This window comes from Drosophila willistoni (assembly GCF_018902025.1).
Source record: "Drosophila willistoni isolate 14030-0811.24 chromosome 2L unlocalized genomic scaffold, UCI_dwil_1.1 Seg168, whole genome shotgun sequence".
In the NCBI taxonomy this organism is placed as follows: Eukaryota; Metazoa; Arthropoda; class Insecta; order Diptera; family Drosophilidae; genus Drosophila; species Drosophila willistoni.
This window is the reverse complement of record NW_025814047.1, coordinates 812307-827315: the sequence shown is the minus strand read 5'-3', so window position 1 is coordinate 827315 and position 15009 is coordinate 812307. Positions and strand designations below refer to the sequence as shown.

Sequence of the window (15009 nt, the reverse complement as noted above, 5' to 3'; positions counted from 1 at the left end):
GGAGAGAGAAAGAAACGAAACCAAACAACCTCTTGGCTGGGGCACCTTCATATTAGGCGTGTGATTATGCCCAAAAGATAAAAATGATTTTCTTACCAAACTTTTAATTTGCATAATCAATTTAATTCGAATTATTTAGGTAATTTCCAGCAATTGCTAAGCTAAATCAACGAAACGATCAACGATCGAATATCGGCTTAATCTTGGCGGCCGAAAACCAACTTGAATTTTGGATTGTTAATTGAGTAATTAATGCCAACGCCCACAGTGGATTTATACAAAGATAACAAGGCATTCGAAAATCCAAATTTTTTCAATCGAAATCGAAACATGCTTTTTCTCTATAGATACCAGATCGACCACCCACTTGACTTGGACTTGAAGTCAAGTCATAGAAATTATGCAAACGCGTTTTGCGTATAATTTAAATGTTTATTAAATTATTTTATTTGTGAATTTATGAATTTTTTATTATACAAAGTATTAACACGAAGCCGCAAAGCCCAACCTGCCTGCCCGCCCGCCCGTCAGTCAACAAACCGAGGAAGTTGAAATCGGAGTTTTTGGAGGTGGAGTTGCTACGCTTCGTGTTGCGGGGGGGACTAGAATATTTTACAACTTAATCTGCTGCTGCTGCTGTTACTACTGCTTACAACTTACACGCTAGAACACACTACTAATAAATATTAGGTATTATTTATAATCCGTATATTAATATCGCTTGAAGTCGTTGGCTCCAACTATGAGGGCTCCTTGCTGGCGGCGACTGCTGCAGCCGCCTCCTGAAGCTCTTGGAGTTCCTCCTCCTCGCGTGTCAATGGAACTGTCGAATGATTGTACAATCCTTGGGCCATCAATTGCAGAGCCAAGGGGTTTTTGGTGCCACTGGACTTTTTCAGTTTGGCCCGTTTATTTTGAAACCAGATTTTGATTTGTGCCTCATTTAGGCCCAGTTCTCCGCTCAATTGTTGGCGACGCTTCTCGGTTAGATATCGATTCTCATTGAACTCGTGCTGCATGGTCGAAGGGGGGAAGAGAGGAATAAGAAAATAAACAATCAATATTTTAGCTTTTAACTTGTAAAGTCGGAGAACCGACTGTGCATCACCCTGACTCTGATTTTAACTAACTGATATCTACTAATTAACGAACTCTAATCCCTTATCAGAAAAGAGATTTCTTTGCAAAATATTTCTGGTTTTACTTTAAAAACAGTGCGAATAAATTGACTCTTATTTAAAAAGTAAATCTAAACATTTATATAAAGCTATTTTTTTACTTTTTATTTAAATTGAACTTTTTATTTAAATTGAACTATGGATTATAAAACAGTTAGTAATACCCAAGAATATATACGAATAATTCTATTTTGTCTAACTTTTTTCCTAAATAACCATTCAATATTTTTCTGCACTCCCAAATTCATTGACTTCCGATAAAAGTATCAAGAAAATACGTAAAAAGTTTTATAAGATTTATTTAAGAACCTTTTCAAAGGTGTTAGATTTTCTGATAACCCTCGATTAGAATGGCGCCTTAGACCTTTAGTAATTGCTTTATAGAAATGCCAATTGAAACATATCCTTTTTAAAATAAAAAGTCCAAAGAAAAAATCCAATTTAATCGTTCTTGAATTGTCTCTGACAAACTTATTACAACCCTTTTGAAACACAAAGTATTTAATACTTTATAATGTTCGTTGGTAACAACTTACCTTCAGACGCGCCAACTGTGAACCACTGAAGGCTGTACGCGGCCGTTTATCCTCTGGCCCTTGGCCACCATCCGTATCGGCTTTATCCTGATCCGTGGAACTGGTCGTGGCGGGCTTCTTGGGTTTGCGTGCACGCGGACCTGTAAGAGAAAAAGGGAGTTACATATATGTATACAAATGTACATATACAGGAGGTCATAAAAATTCCAGAGTTCGCTTAATGGCATCAACATGACTGGACCCATGGACCTGGACGGGCTCAACCTGCTACCGCCGACTCATTGAGCTCACATAAATCCTCAGACTCATCATCATATGTATATGGGAGAGCAAGTGTGTCGGCTTGTTGCTAGCAATTAATTCACATTTAAATGCGTCCAGACAAATCATCCCTGCCTCGTCTGCCCCCCCTCAAAAAATCCAGCCCCTCTTCAGCAGTGTTTGGTAAAACAATTAAAGTTTCTTTTTTTCTTGTTCTTGTTGTTTGTTGTAAAATTTGTTCGCGTCATTTTGTAGCAAAATGTAATCAACGCAATGACTTTTGACTGTGGCTAATTTCCATCCACCAAGCAACCACCTAAGCACCACCCAGACAACCACCCACCCACCCATTGAGGAAATGTGGGGCGTTTCGGTTGCCTCCAAAGTTGACTTGAGTTGTCTTGGATTTAATTAACAGCATTGGTTGAAGACAAGCGCAGAGAATCATCGACCCCCTCCTCCTTCTTCTCCACTTCCTCCAAGACGGAGTCTTGGAGTGACTTGTGTGTGATGTGGGTTTCCTACGTAAAAACTTTTACTTAGGGCCATAAAATTCTATTGCTATTGCCTGGCAGCGCGAAAGGGTTAAAGTTTTTGGTTTCGAACATAGCCAAATAGTTGGTGAAACTCAAATGGAAATGAAGCAATTATGAGGTTTTACTAATGGGAATATTTCTGTTGACCTCAAGTTGTTTTTGCGGTACTCTCAAGAGAGAGAGAGGACGACAAAATATTTTCTAATTTCACTTGGCCATTCATCATAAGGCCAAATGTATGTAGATCCTTAATTTACATTTACTTAAGACCACGTCCTCATGTCCATGTGAATTCCATTTGCATTGCTTATTCTGTAGTTTTGTCTTCAAGTTGTTACTTACTTCGACCTGCAAAGAAAGAAAGAGAAAAGAAAAATGAGAATGAATCGAAGAAACACTTTTAACTTTGCTTAGACAATTTAAACGCGAATCAATAAAATATCGAAAATTGATTAAATTCCATGACATTGTTGAAGCAAGACAGCCAAAGAAGTCGAAGCAAGTTTTCATTTGACGAAACGTGCAAAAATTCCCGTTCAAATTCAACCCACCATCCTACCCAGTGGGCCGTTTTTAAACAACCTTCAAAACAAATGTACTGGAACTAATGGCAACCAAGTCATAGTCATGCCTTCAGGCAGGGGCTCATGCCCCAAGTTAAATCGTTGGAAAAATTGAACAAATCAATTTTGTCAACAAAATGTCGAGCAAAAAACGACGACGACGACGAGCGGCAAGAACGGAGCGCGAAATTAAACCAGAAAAAAACAACATTAAGTGTAATATGGCCCTGGCCAATCCATGGGGAGGCGTGGCATCGTTTTGAAGGTGTTATCATGGTTTTAAATTTCACACGCAGCCGACAAAATCAGACAACAAACAGCAAACAAAACTCCAGACCTTGAAACTGTCAGACAGCCAGGAGACGACGTCCAAGCCAGCGAACGACGACAATGTCGAGTCATGGTGACCCCGACGTCTCAGCAGCCTTCACCCAACGAGAAAAAAAAAACGCATGTTGCCAGGCAGATAAGCGTTTTATCCACTACAAGTTGCATACCAAAGTGTAGCAAGGACATTGCCAAGGGCCTTACCCTTATCTCACACACCACCACCCCTCCGCCCCCTTCACTGTTGGTAGTGCAACAATTGCCAGCTTGAAATCTGTTTCGCCCCCAACTGCTCTTAGCCGCCTCTCTCTCTCTCACCCCGTTGCCTTTTGTGAGAATTGTGATTTATAGCGTGTTAAATTTTTCATTGCTTTTGCTCGCTGCCAGCAAATTTGACACAATAAAAGTTTTTTTTTTCAATAAAATTCAAAGACGTGGCATGGAAGGGGATAGAACTGTTGTTGAGGGCGTTAGGGTGGATAAATTGGCTTTAATACAAATTATATCAACTCAATCATTGATTGTTTAAGGTGTTGAAATTTAATTTAATGAAAGATAATCTGTAATTAATTCAAGTAGACGACTTTAAAGGGAATATATTAAAAGTAATCTTTAAGAGAAATTTAATAGGGATTGAAGATTCTATGATACACAGGTACTTATAGATTTATACTTTAATTAAGGTCAGTCCGAAAGTAGTGTGTATATTATAAATAAATTAGCAAGAATGTAAATGCTTTTCTTATTCGAATTAATCAATTAATTTATGCAAAAATTAATAATTGTCACCGGAACAGAAATATAGAGTAACTAACTAACCAAATTAATATGCAAAGATATGTGCAATAGTAATTTGAATATAAATTCAAAAGATAAAAATAAATATTATAGAAATAACAGATGACTTGTTTGTATACCCTGTCTTTTTGATTTTGATTAGTATTTTTGTGTAACTAAATGACATAAAATGCCTAATTAGTACTTAATAATTCAAGAAAAAATTAAGGGGGTCTGACACCATCTGAGGCCGAAAACGAAGGTGTTTTTTGGGAGTAATTGCGCAGAATGCAATTAAGGAATTCTCTAAATTTTTGTTCGTACTATTTGTTAATATTTTGAAATCAATGATAAAATGCCACCAGCGACCTGGAAAATCCATTGCAGACTTGCCACCCAAAATGAAAGAGGTAAAGTTTTGGCAGCATTTTTGGAAAACGCGTGATCTCAAATGAAAAAGAAGACATTCGTTATTTTTGGAATTACGTTGGCTATGTTTTCTCGAGGCGGTTTTTTTTGAAATTTTTTTACACAACTAATTGTAAAAAAAAACTTTTTCTTCGGTAATTTTTCGAACTTTAAGAGGTCATAAAAATGGAACGAAATTTAATTTCGAAAATACTTCTCGCGAAAACATAGCAGTATGATTTCCAAACATTTTAAGACCAAAATTATTAAAATAGGACTAAATTTAGTGTAAGAAACGTTACCAAAACGGTAGAAAAACACCATTTTCGCGTTTAAAGCGCGCTTGGGTTCTCAGAAACGGCCGGAGATGGTGACCTTTCGGTTACCAGAAACGTGAAAAGGAATGCGATTTTCACAAAACCCTTTCTGTCACGTATTTTCAGATAGTAGTAGGTTAAAACAAAGTAAAAGTTCGACCCCCTTTAATAGTCTAGTTATAGAAAATACAAAACAAAAGTAAATCAAGGGTGCTATAAAAAGTAAAAAGTTTCAGTTTAGATTCCTCCAGACTATAGTTCTGGTATAGATCTGGTATTATGTCAGATCCAAAAATAAAGCCCAGCCAATTAAATGTTCTGACATAACTTTTTAAAATTTTTAGTTTACCCATACCCATTCTGAATAAATACACATCTTGAGAAAAAAAAAGTAGTTTAACATTTTAGATCAAAAAGTTTTAAAAGTCTTATTTTTATCTTTTTTTGCAATACACTTAAAATTTTTGGATTTAATAACGCGATTACATAATGGGATACGAATAAATAAGATTGCATTCCCCTAGAATTTGAAAATAAGTATTAAAATTCTAATTGAATGAGTTTAAGCTAACTAAGGGTATCTACAAGTCAATACCCCCTGCTAACAAAAGGTTTCTCTGGGCTTAAAACCGCTAAGAACTGTCTCCTTGCATACCGATTGACACTTCTCCTCTGTATATATAGAGTGCATTCCATTGTGCTCCTTCCTAATACAGCTAGTCAGCTAGTGACGTATACTTGAAACCTTGAACTAATACATTCTAGTTTCTTTGAGTAAAACTAATTAACTTGGGTTGAACGCAATTTATCAAAATTTGTTTAAATATCCATATGGTTTTTGCTTATTAACTCAACTCGTCCAAGTTCGCTTTTTCTCCAGCCTTTGTCCTCTCTGCCCGCATTTTCTTATGAGGCGGGGGCCTTTAAAAAACGCACTCACATAAATTGTTGGACTGCTCATCAGAAAAAAAGCAGCAGCAATAATAACAACAACAGCAGCAGCAGCAGCAACGACAGGCAACAAAACGACAAACTGAAACTGCAAAAAAAAAAAACACAAAACAAAAACTGCTTAACAAAAACGGGAAGATGTCTTCATCATCTTGGCCGCAGAGTCAAAGCCTGGTTTGGTTTAAACGCCAATGACCCAACTTGGTTATGGCCTGCTTCTGCTTCAGCTAACTGGTAACAGCAACAATAACAACAACAACAACAGCAGCAGCAAAAAAACACGAGAAGTCCGAGAGAGAGCATATGTTTAAAATAAACGCATTTGTTTTATTTATATGCTTAACATGAGTTGCAAATGCCAAAAACAGATGCAACAGCAACAGCAGCAACAAAAGGAGACTCCGACCAGGTGAGTTACCTTTTTGGAGTTAACAAAACTTGAATGAACGTTCAATGAGAGTAAGACGACGCAATTATAAGTTAAATCAAGCATCCTTCAGGAGACGAACTCTAGTTAAGGTAGATGAAAAGACAGAGAGCAAGAGACCTGGATGGGGTAACCAAAAAGAGGCCAGATACCATTTTTCGGCCATATACATAAATTTGTTGGTAATGTACACGCAAACTTTGTGGCCAGTCAGCCAAATGAAATGAAATTGACTTATAAAGATCTCAAACTAACGGGCCACACACAGACACAACAGCAACAACAACAGATCAGATCCAGATCGTTGGCTTCGTCACAGGGGAGCCAGAGCCGGTCTCAATGTTGGTAGTAGAAGTTGTAGAAGAAGAACCAGCCAGTTTGCTTCACATGAGCTTTTGAGTCGCCAAGTCTCTGAGCTTGTGTAAGCGATATGTTTGACTTGGCTTTGGTTTAGATATATCTCATCGTTGTTGCTGTTGTTGTTGTTGTTGTTGTTGCTGGATGGTATTTTGATACCTCTAAAAATCTAATGATCGCACATTTCAGTCAAGATCATTAATAAGCCATAAAAATAACACATTGCTTATGGAAATTTACACTCACACACACACAGACACACACACAAAGAGAGTCTCGGTAAAAATATTAAAAATGAGAAAAAGTGAAAGTTGAATTATTAGACAAAGATGACTGATAAGCTGTATATGGAAAAACTGTTAAACTAAACATTTTTATGATAAAGATAAAAAATATTGTAAAATTTTAGTGTAAACACGTTTATGAATAATCACTTAAAATTCATATAGTATTTGGCATTTGACGAAAACCATGACAAATATTCATTAATAATTTCAAAATTTTACAACACGTCAGTCAAGAACAGATTCGATATTAACTGATAGTTAGATGTAATATTTTTTCTTCAAGTGGTTAACGAACCAACAGTTAATTGAGTAACAATCATTTTCGTGCCTTTATTTCTCTAACAACTTTTGACCAACTTTTCGTTTAAGTTTTGTCCTTTTTTAAACGAAAACAAACGCTTAGCTAGGGAATGTAGTAAAAATACTTATATTCAAAGCAATTTGACAACCTAAATAGACTCATCAAGCTGATTAGACGTAAGAATATATTTTTAATTGGCGCTCTGTTTCCAAATCTTCAAAATTTGCATCCTGCACACAATGTCTAGCAAAATTGTAATTTCTTTTAAAGAGATTTATTTATATCAGTATATATTTAACGATTTTTAAAGGCAAGGCACTGAATAAATAATCACAAGAGTACCTTAAATATTAAATTTATTGATCAAAACTAACACCACATAAATTAGGAGAACAGAAAACAAATATTCTATACAAAATTCATTTAAAGGAAAAAGTCATAAGACAGAGGAGCAGAAATTAAGGAGCTGAAGTGAGATCAAGTACAGATCCAAGGGGTGTTCTAAGGAATTCTTATATATTCTTTGATATATGGTTCATCAAAATAATGTTCATGCAAAAGTATTTAAAACTGGGAACAAGGTTCCATTTGTGATGGAGTAAAAGGAAATAACACCCGGAGATTCGGGATAAATAAACTTTTTATCAATTGAGTTAGGACATTAAATTATTTATGGAAATTATTTAATGAAAAAAATATTATTTTTGTATAGCCTTAAATTTAAATAAATTTTAAGCATTATGTGAATACTGTAACTCCCAAAAGTCTTTATTTATAGGACATAAAGAAGAGTTTAGATTATAAGTAATGTCCATTAAACTGATTTTAAAAATTTCCTACTTAATGCAGGATGTATTAAAATCAACGAGATTAATACTCTAGAAATTTCAACAAATTTATGAACAAATATATTTAAAAATTTCCATTTATTAGCTTAAATGGACAGCATTCTGTTTCGTTAGCTTTTAAAAGTATTTTTCTTCATAAATTTCCTTATGCCCTTTCTCATGCCATTCTATTATCTTTGCCCTTATATCATCATTTCTACGTTCACACACTTATTTGGATAGATACTCTCATGCATTTAGTTATTTATTCCGATTCAGTCAAATGACAGGCAAATTAACGCTGCGGTTGCCGCCTCTTCCGCCTCCACTCTCACTTGCCACCCCTCCAGAAACCAACAACGATGAATATTGACATGACGATCAACGATTTGATTGCGAGTTAATTGAAATGATTGACACACACAGCTTGGATCGATGTTGGTTGCTGCTGATGACAAACGATGCCGAAGCAATCGAACCAGCCAAACTGTCAACGGTTTGTCTGGTTTATATCTATTGCAGCATTGGCTCAATCTTGGCTCAAATCAAAAATAGCTAAAAAACTGATTGCAATTTACTGATTGCTGCGTTTGACTCAAAGGCAATGGCCACATTCCAAAGCATAAATTGTTGTCTATGTTGCATGTGTTTTAATTGCTTTATCAGTTGTTGTTGTTGCCTTTGTTGTTGCTGCTGTTGCCGAGGCAATTGCTGTTGACTATTTTGCATAGGCCTGTGTTTTGCATAATAATTGATTTTACCTTAATCAAATATGTTTTATTATAGCAAGAAGGTGTCAAAACATTTTAGACATAGAAGCTTGAAGTCGGCATTGAAATTAAAGATCAAAGCGAGGCAAAGGATTGAATAAATATGAATTGTTAGGCAAGGTAATGAGAATGCTAAAGTTTAAATAATTTAATTTAAAAGCCATTCATTATTTGTTTGTATAGAATTCTTATCTGATGCTAAATTATGAGCAGAATTAACATTATCGATTGGTAATCCACCTCGTAGCAGCCAAGCGAACAACTTTATTTAACCTTTACATATTTCATGCACTCACACCTTAACCACACTCAGACACTCGCACTCTCCGCACCCTGCCACCCCCCGGCACTGTCTGGCTCATCGATATCGATTACAGCTAGCATTGATTGGGGGGGCCATGATCCAACTGCATCTGGTGGTTGGTTTGGACAAATTGCAAACCACATTTTCCGCTGATATTAGCAAACAATTTCATTAAGAAACTGTAATCAATATGCAAAGAGAAGGTATTCAGAGAGAGGGAGGCATTCATCAGGGGGTAGTGAGTAGTCATCATCATCATTATCAGGTGCCTGTGTCTGCATCTTAAAGGAGGAGCAGAAGGTAGGCCATAACGACATCGACACTGATATGGCTAGGCAAAGTATCTGTATCTTTAGGCATTTCTATAGCTGCTGCTACTGCTGCTGCAGCTGCTGCTGGTTGCCTTAATAGACTCGTTTTGCAATTGAGGTGTGAACATTTTACGCTTCTATGGTTATTTCGACTAAATTAAATGCACTTATATGGCCTCTCAATTAAAGCAATCGCAAAACTCAATCTCCTATTTCTAATTTAGATCAACAACAACAACAACAACAAAAACGAAATAAAAATCTTGTGGACTTTCACCTCTAATGAACACATCATTAGAAGACTCTTCGATCTAACTCCCATCAATGAGTGACTGGACCACCCCGGAAAGTTTGTTTGTTTCTTCGTTGCGGTAGTCAACGCTCGCCGAAGCCGCCGAGCCATAAAAATTAAATTAAAACAAAGATCTACTAAGAGATTGAAAACACCGACCAGTTGACCAGTCGGCCAGTTGACCAGTCGAGTGACCATTCCACTATTTTTACCTAATGAATATTAAGATTACGAAAGCGTTCAAGAACCAACAACGATCAATCGACTGTTCGACCGATCGATCGATCGATCGATTCGTCGTTCGAACTCTCCAACGGTGGCAGAGCCACTGCCACTGGCTGAGGGGCTGAGCTCTAAATAATTTGTAGATCAATAAATGTTCGCTTTATGGCTCTATTAGTGGCTCATTTTCCATTTATGCTGATAGCCATGTGAAGACCTGCAGACACACATTCATACATACTCGTCGTCATACACATATTTTCCTCCTCCTCTTTCAAGTTTGGCTTTTAATTACACAATCATCGTGTGAGGCAGTTGGAGGCATAACAAAACAAATATGCGAATAAGTATGTTCACACCAATGCCTACCCAACATTTAACATCAATCTTCCACGGATCAAAGATGCAAAACACTTGAGGACCACACCGATCACGATCATCATCATCATCATGATCGTCATCATCATCAGACGTTGCTCTCGTGATCATGAAGTTGCCGCCGACTCCACATTGCACACTGGCGCATTGAAGCAGAAGAACACTGAGCCATGGCGAAGGAGTCAGAGATGCTGTCTGTCTGTGCCAGTGCCTCTGCATCTGCCCGACTCTGTCTCTGGGTCAAGCCTAAATTCTTCCTCAATGCCCTGCAATTGTGTCAGCTTATCGTTGAGCAGAATTATCTGCGACATTAGTTGGGATAAATGTGGCTATCGATTGCATTCTGGTTGACAACTCTTAAGAAATCCACGGTAATTGCTTTTATGGTCGTCTATGCCTGAAGCGCTTATGGTAGGGTATATGCTTGGCATGTTAAATCTGGAAATGTCTTAATAAAACAATTAATAGCACAACTGAGCTCATAAGGTTTGGCTTTTTTTCTTCCCCTCTCTCTCTCTCTCTCACTCAGTTTCTGATGCCAATGGCTTGAAGCAGAAAAGCTCAAATACAGGAGCGGATTGAGAGGAGTTGGCATAGAAAACTATAACACGTTTATGAGTTTTATGAACTGAAACTACTTCAAATTAAATTCGAGTAATGCTTTTAAGAAAATTTGAAAGTTTCGAAATACTTTTTCAAAAGTCAATACACTTTATTCCTATATCTTGAATTATGCTTTTAATCCATTTTCTTGATCTGTTCTATCAGCTGTTCTATATCCACAATTTTCAATTCGAACTTGAGAAAACTTTTTGTACATATTTCAACTCTGATTCTATTTGTAAATCGATTATAACATTAAGAAACTAGCTTTGCCTTCACTTTCGATGGAATTTAATACCCTCCTGGGGTATCTTATGGGTTCTGTTTGTTGTTGTTGTTTTGAAGCACCAAACGCCGCCGATCGTATGTCGTGTACGTACTATAAAGTAATTGAAAAGCACAACAGATTGTTTTAAATATCAGTCTAGAGAGAGAGAGAGAGAGATAGATAGAAACAGAGAGCCGGCTAGCGAGCCGCCCAAGTTGACCACCTGTGCGAGGCAGAAGTCTAAAGCTGTTGGCCAAGTCCACAGAGCGGATTTATGGCTTGATGCCCTTTTGGCTTTAGCATTGGCTTTAAATGCAGCTGATCATCATCCAGCTTGAGCTTGAGTTTTGGCTTACTCTTTGGGTAAAAGAGACGCTTGGCCTGGCATTGACTTTTGCCTCTCAACATCATCATCGTCATCATGATATATCATAATGATCGTCTCTGCTCTTATGCTAATTTCGTTGGAGCTTTGCCATGTGCTGGACCTGGACCACACACGTTGCTCTCTGGTCCAACCATCCGTCCGACCGACCGTCCAACCAATTCGCATTGGCCTCATCGTCGTCGCTGCTTTTATGACCCTAAAAGTATTCGCCACTGGGTTTTCGGTTTGGTTTCGTCTCCATGCCTCTCCATCTCTCTCTCTTTGATAAATTATCGATAAAATGATGCCGAACGATCAGTTTTAATTTGGTTTAACTTTATCTATCTACCTACCGCATTCTTTTCGGGAAAAAAAAAAAACAGAAACCGATCCAAACTACCAGAGTGAACTCAACTCAACTGTTGTTGTTAATTAAGTTATCAAAGTTTTTATGACGTCAGCGGAATTGGATTTGGATGTTGCTGGATCGGCAGCTGGCGCCAATGGCCTCTATACCGAACAGAGACAGAGATACTTGCCTTGGGGGGATACATTTACTTGAATACTTGGCAACAATTTGCTGCAACATTTCCTGCCCGGCCACTACTGTGGGAATCTTGAGAATTCATTTGACATTGGCATAATAAGATGATGTTGGGGATAAACAAGAAATTAAATGCATGTCAATTGGCCACTAAGACGAATACTAAATGCTCTCACAACCTAAATTTAAGTTCTAGCCAATCCATCATTGTCTTTTAAAGTATATGACATTTATCTAGATGGATATCTCAGATCCTAAAATTTTTATATTTTTTACAACTGCAATTCTTGATAATTCAGTTAGTTGTCCTTATCGATTGTCCTCGCCTTTGGTCTCTGAGACTTTTCTTTCTGACTTGTTTGTGAAAAATTCTCACGCTCTGCTTCTGGCGACTTTTAATTACAGATGGCATGCTCCTCTTCGATTTTTGTTGTTCATTGCCGTCTTGTTTGTTGACTTTAATTAAGTAATTAGTGACAGGGTTAGCACACACACACACAAGAACAGAGAGAAGAAATCTATATGAGAATGAGAGGATAAATTGAAAATTCATTTCGTTAAATTTTTGCCTGGTAATCTGTGCTTCAATTTCAACTGTCATTGGAGTTGCACTTTGTCTCGCTTCCTTCTTAAACCAACAGTCCTTTCGACCCCCCTCAAAATAAAAAAAAACTGTCATTTGTCTATTTTTAACAGACACGCCGACATGAAGGATTTAATTAAATTCAACTCGAGCTGACAGCTACCATAGAAGCTTTGATACGCCCCCCCTCCCCCAACCACCTGCGTCCCCTTTCCCTAAGGACTAAGGGAGGGTGAATGAGTAGCAGATATGAGAGTAGAAATGTTAGTATTTTGCCCTTTTACTGCAGATTCGCAATTTTCGATTTGGCTCGTCTTTTGGCTTTCTGTTGAACTTGGTCTATTGTGGATTATAATTACTATTCGTTTGGAATTTTCATAGTCAGTCATATAAATTTAAATATAAAGTTAAATTCGTCATTTCAAACAGCTCGTTAAAGAACTTTAATAACTCACTTTGTGTGGAAGTAAGCTTGATAGTATGAAGGAACGAGAACTCGTCAGCAATTAGCCATGAAATGAAAATGTCAACGGCATAATTTCATAAGCCAAATTGGCTGACTGGTAGCAATTTTAGTTATAACAACCATCAGCAGCAGCAGCGGCGGCGGCAGCAGCCAACAAACAACCAACAATCAAAGCCTCGTGGCATGCAACATAATAGACACAAAACAAGGCGAAAAGCCAAGCCAAGGCAAGGCGAGAGACGAGACATGGCAATTTTTGCATACATATGTATATGTAAATATATATAACTATATGTCTGTTAGTGTGTGTGTGTGTGTGTTAGTGAGTGAGCCGTAATTAAGCACACGAATTGGCCAAGTTAGTAATAGACGCACACTCACACCAACAAATTCTTATGGTTGTAGATAGATTTTCCTTCTGTTTTTTTATTTTCCTTTTTGTAGACAGCGTCAATCAGTCAACATGGCAGCAATTTTCAGTATGTCTGTATGTGTGTGTGTGTGTGTTGGCCACGTTTTGAAGCTGTGGCCATTTATGAAATTAAGTTATTTTGCTCTTGGGGGCAACTTGCAGCTGCAACTGCTAGCATTTGCTGCAACTGCAATAGCAGCTGCAGCGGTGATCAACAGCAACAACAACAACAACAACAACAATGTCAGCCACTTTTTAAATGAGTTATTAGCCTCGCCAGTTGACGATTTTGAGCAGCCAAGGCATTGGCAAGACAACAAGTTTTTCTCTCTTTCTTCTTATATTTTTGCCTATGAATTGATGGCAACGCCCATTTAAGTGGATTTCTTTCTGGGTTTTTTTTTTTTTTTTGTATATTGTTGCCACAAAATGGCAGTGTCTATCATCATCGTCCTCATCATAATCATAATATTTCATGTAGGAGGGTTGCTTATGCCTACTCCTCCTGCTGCCGCTGCTCCATTATGTTGAGATGACAAGCCACAAGCAAAATCAACCAAACAAATTGATTCTCTTGTTTATCTTGCACGCTTATTATAAGCCACCCTCGCAGACAAATTTTCCTGCTACCCTTAACTGATAGTCCTCAAATCTATCCACCCCACACAAAAACATGTATTGTTCCTCCTGTTGAGTGTGTCGACAAGATAAGCCGCATTCATGAGCCTATTTCAAGCACTTTGCCCCGTGCCCCCGGACAGAACTTCCATTTGACAAATATACAATACCAAAATCCAGTTCAAGTGGAGTGTGTGGGCTTTATAAGTATAAAGAAGTTTATTCCTCTAGAGTGTTCACACTCAATTATTACAAGATATATTACTAGTAAATTGTCCTTTGAGAGCTGTACGAAAAATGTTCAACAGTTTATTTAACCTTTGATGTGTTAAATCTCTTCAATATAGAATACTATTTAATTTTAGTTTGCCATCAGTAAATATTACTGAAATATTACGTTCAAAGTCTTGATGGAAGAAAAAAACTACTGCTTTATAGTACATATTAGAAATTACTAACTACTTAAAAATGTCATTCACTATGTAATAATTTAAATTTAAATAAGTAATGAAACCCTGTAAAGGTAAAAAATGCTTAAAATGTGATGCAAACTAAATTATTATCCCACTGTGCTTGGAAGTTGGCAAAGACTAATTTGAAAATGTGGATAGATTTCAGATAATTGTATTGTATTAAAGTATAGGATATAGTTGTAAACTATCAACCTAACTATATTTTACAAAAACTGGCAACTAAGGCCTTCGGCTTAGACGAAAACTACATCCATACACTAGCCTGAGATTCGAACCCGGATTACAGATAATATTTGAGATAAATAATGCCTAGCGAATGATACTTATTCCTTATGCTTGTGTGTG

General features: G+C 37.2%; 1 protein-coding gene across 1 annotated transcript in view; it reads right to left on the bottom strand.

The window, feature by feature from the left end:
* Nucleotides 1-460: 460 nt before the first annotated feature.
* Nucleotides 461-15009, bottom strand: part of LOC6643363 (homeobox protein invected) — a 40901-nt gene continuing 26352 nt past the window's right edge. The window contains exons 2-4 of the mRNA XM_023176294.2: nt 2854-2859; nt 1715-1854; nt 461-1013 (exon numbers count right to left, since the gene is read on the bottom strand). Coding sequence (XP_023032062.1) covers nt 741-1013; nt 1715-1854; nt 2854-2859 — 419 coding nt within the window. The 3' untranslated portion in view covers nt 461-740. The remainder of the gene's footprint in view (nt 1014-1714; nt 1855-2853; nt 2860-15009) is intronic.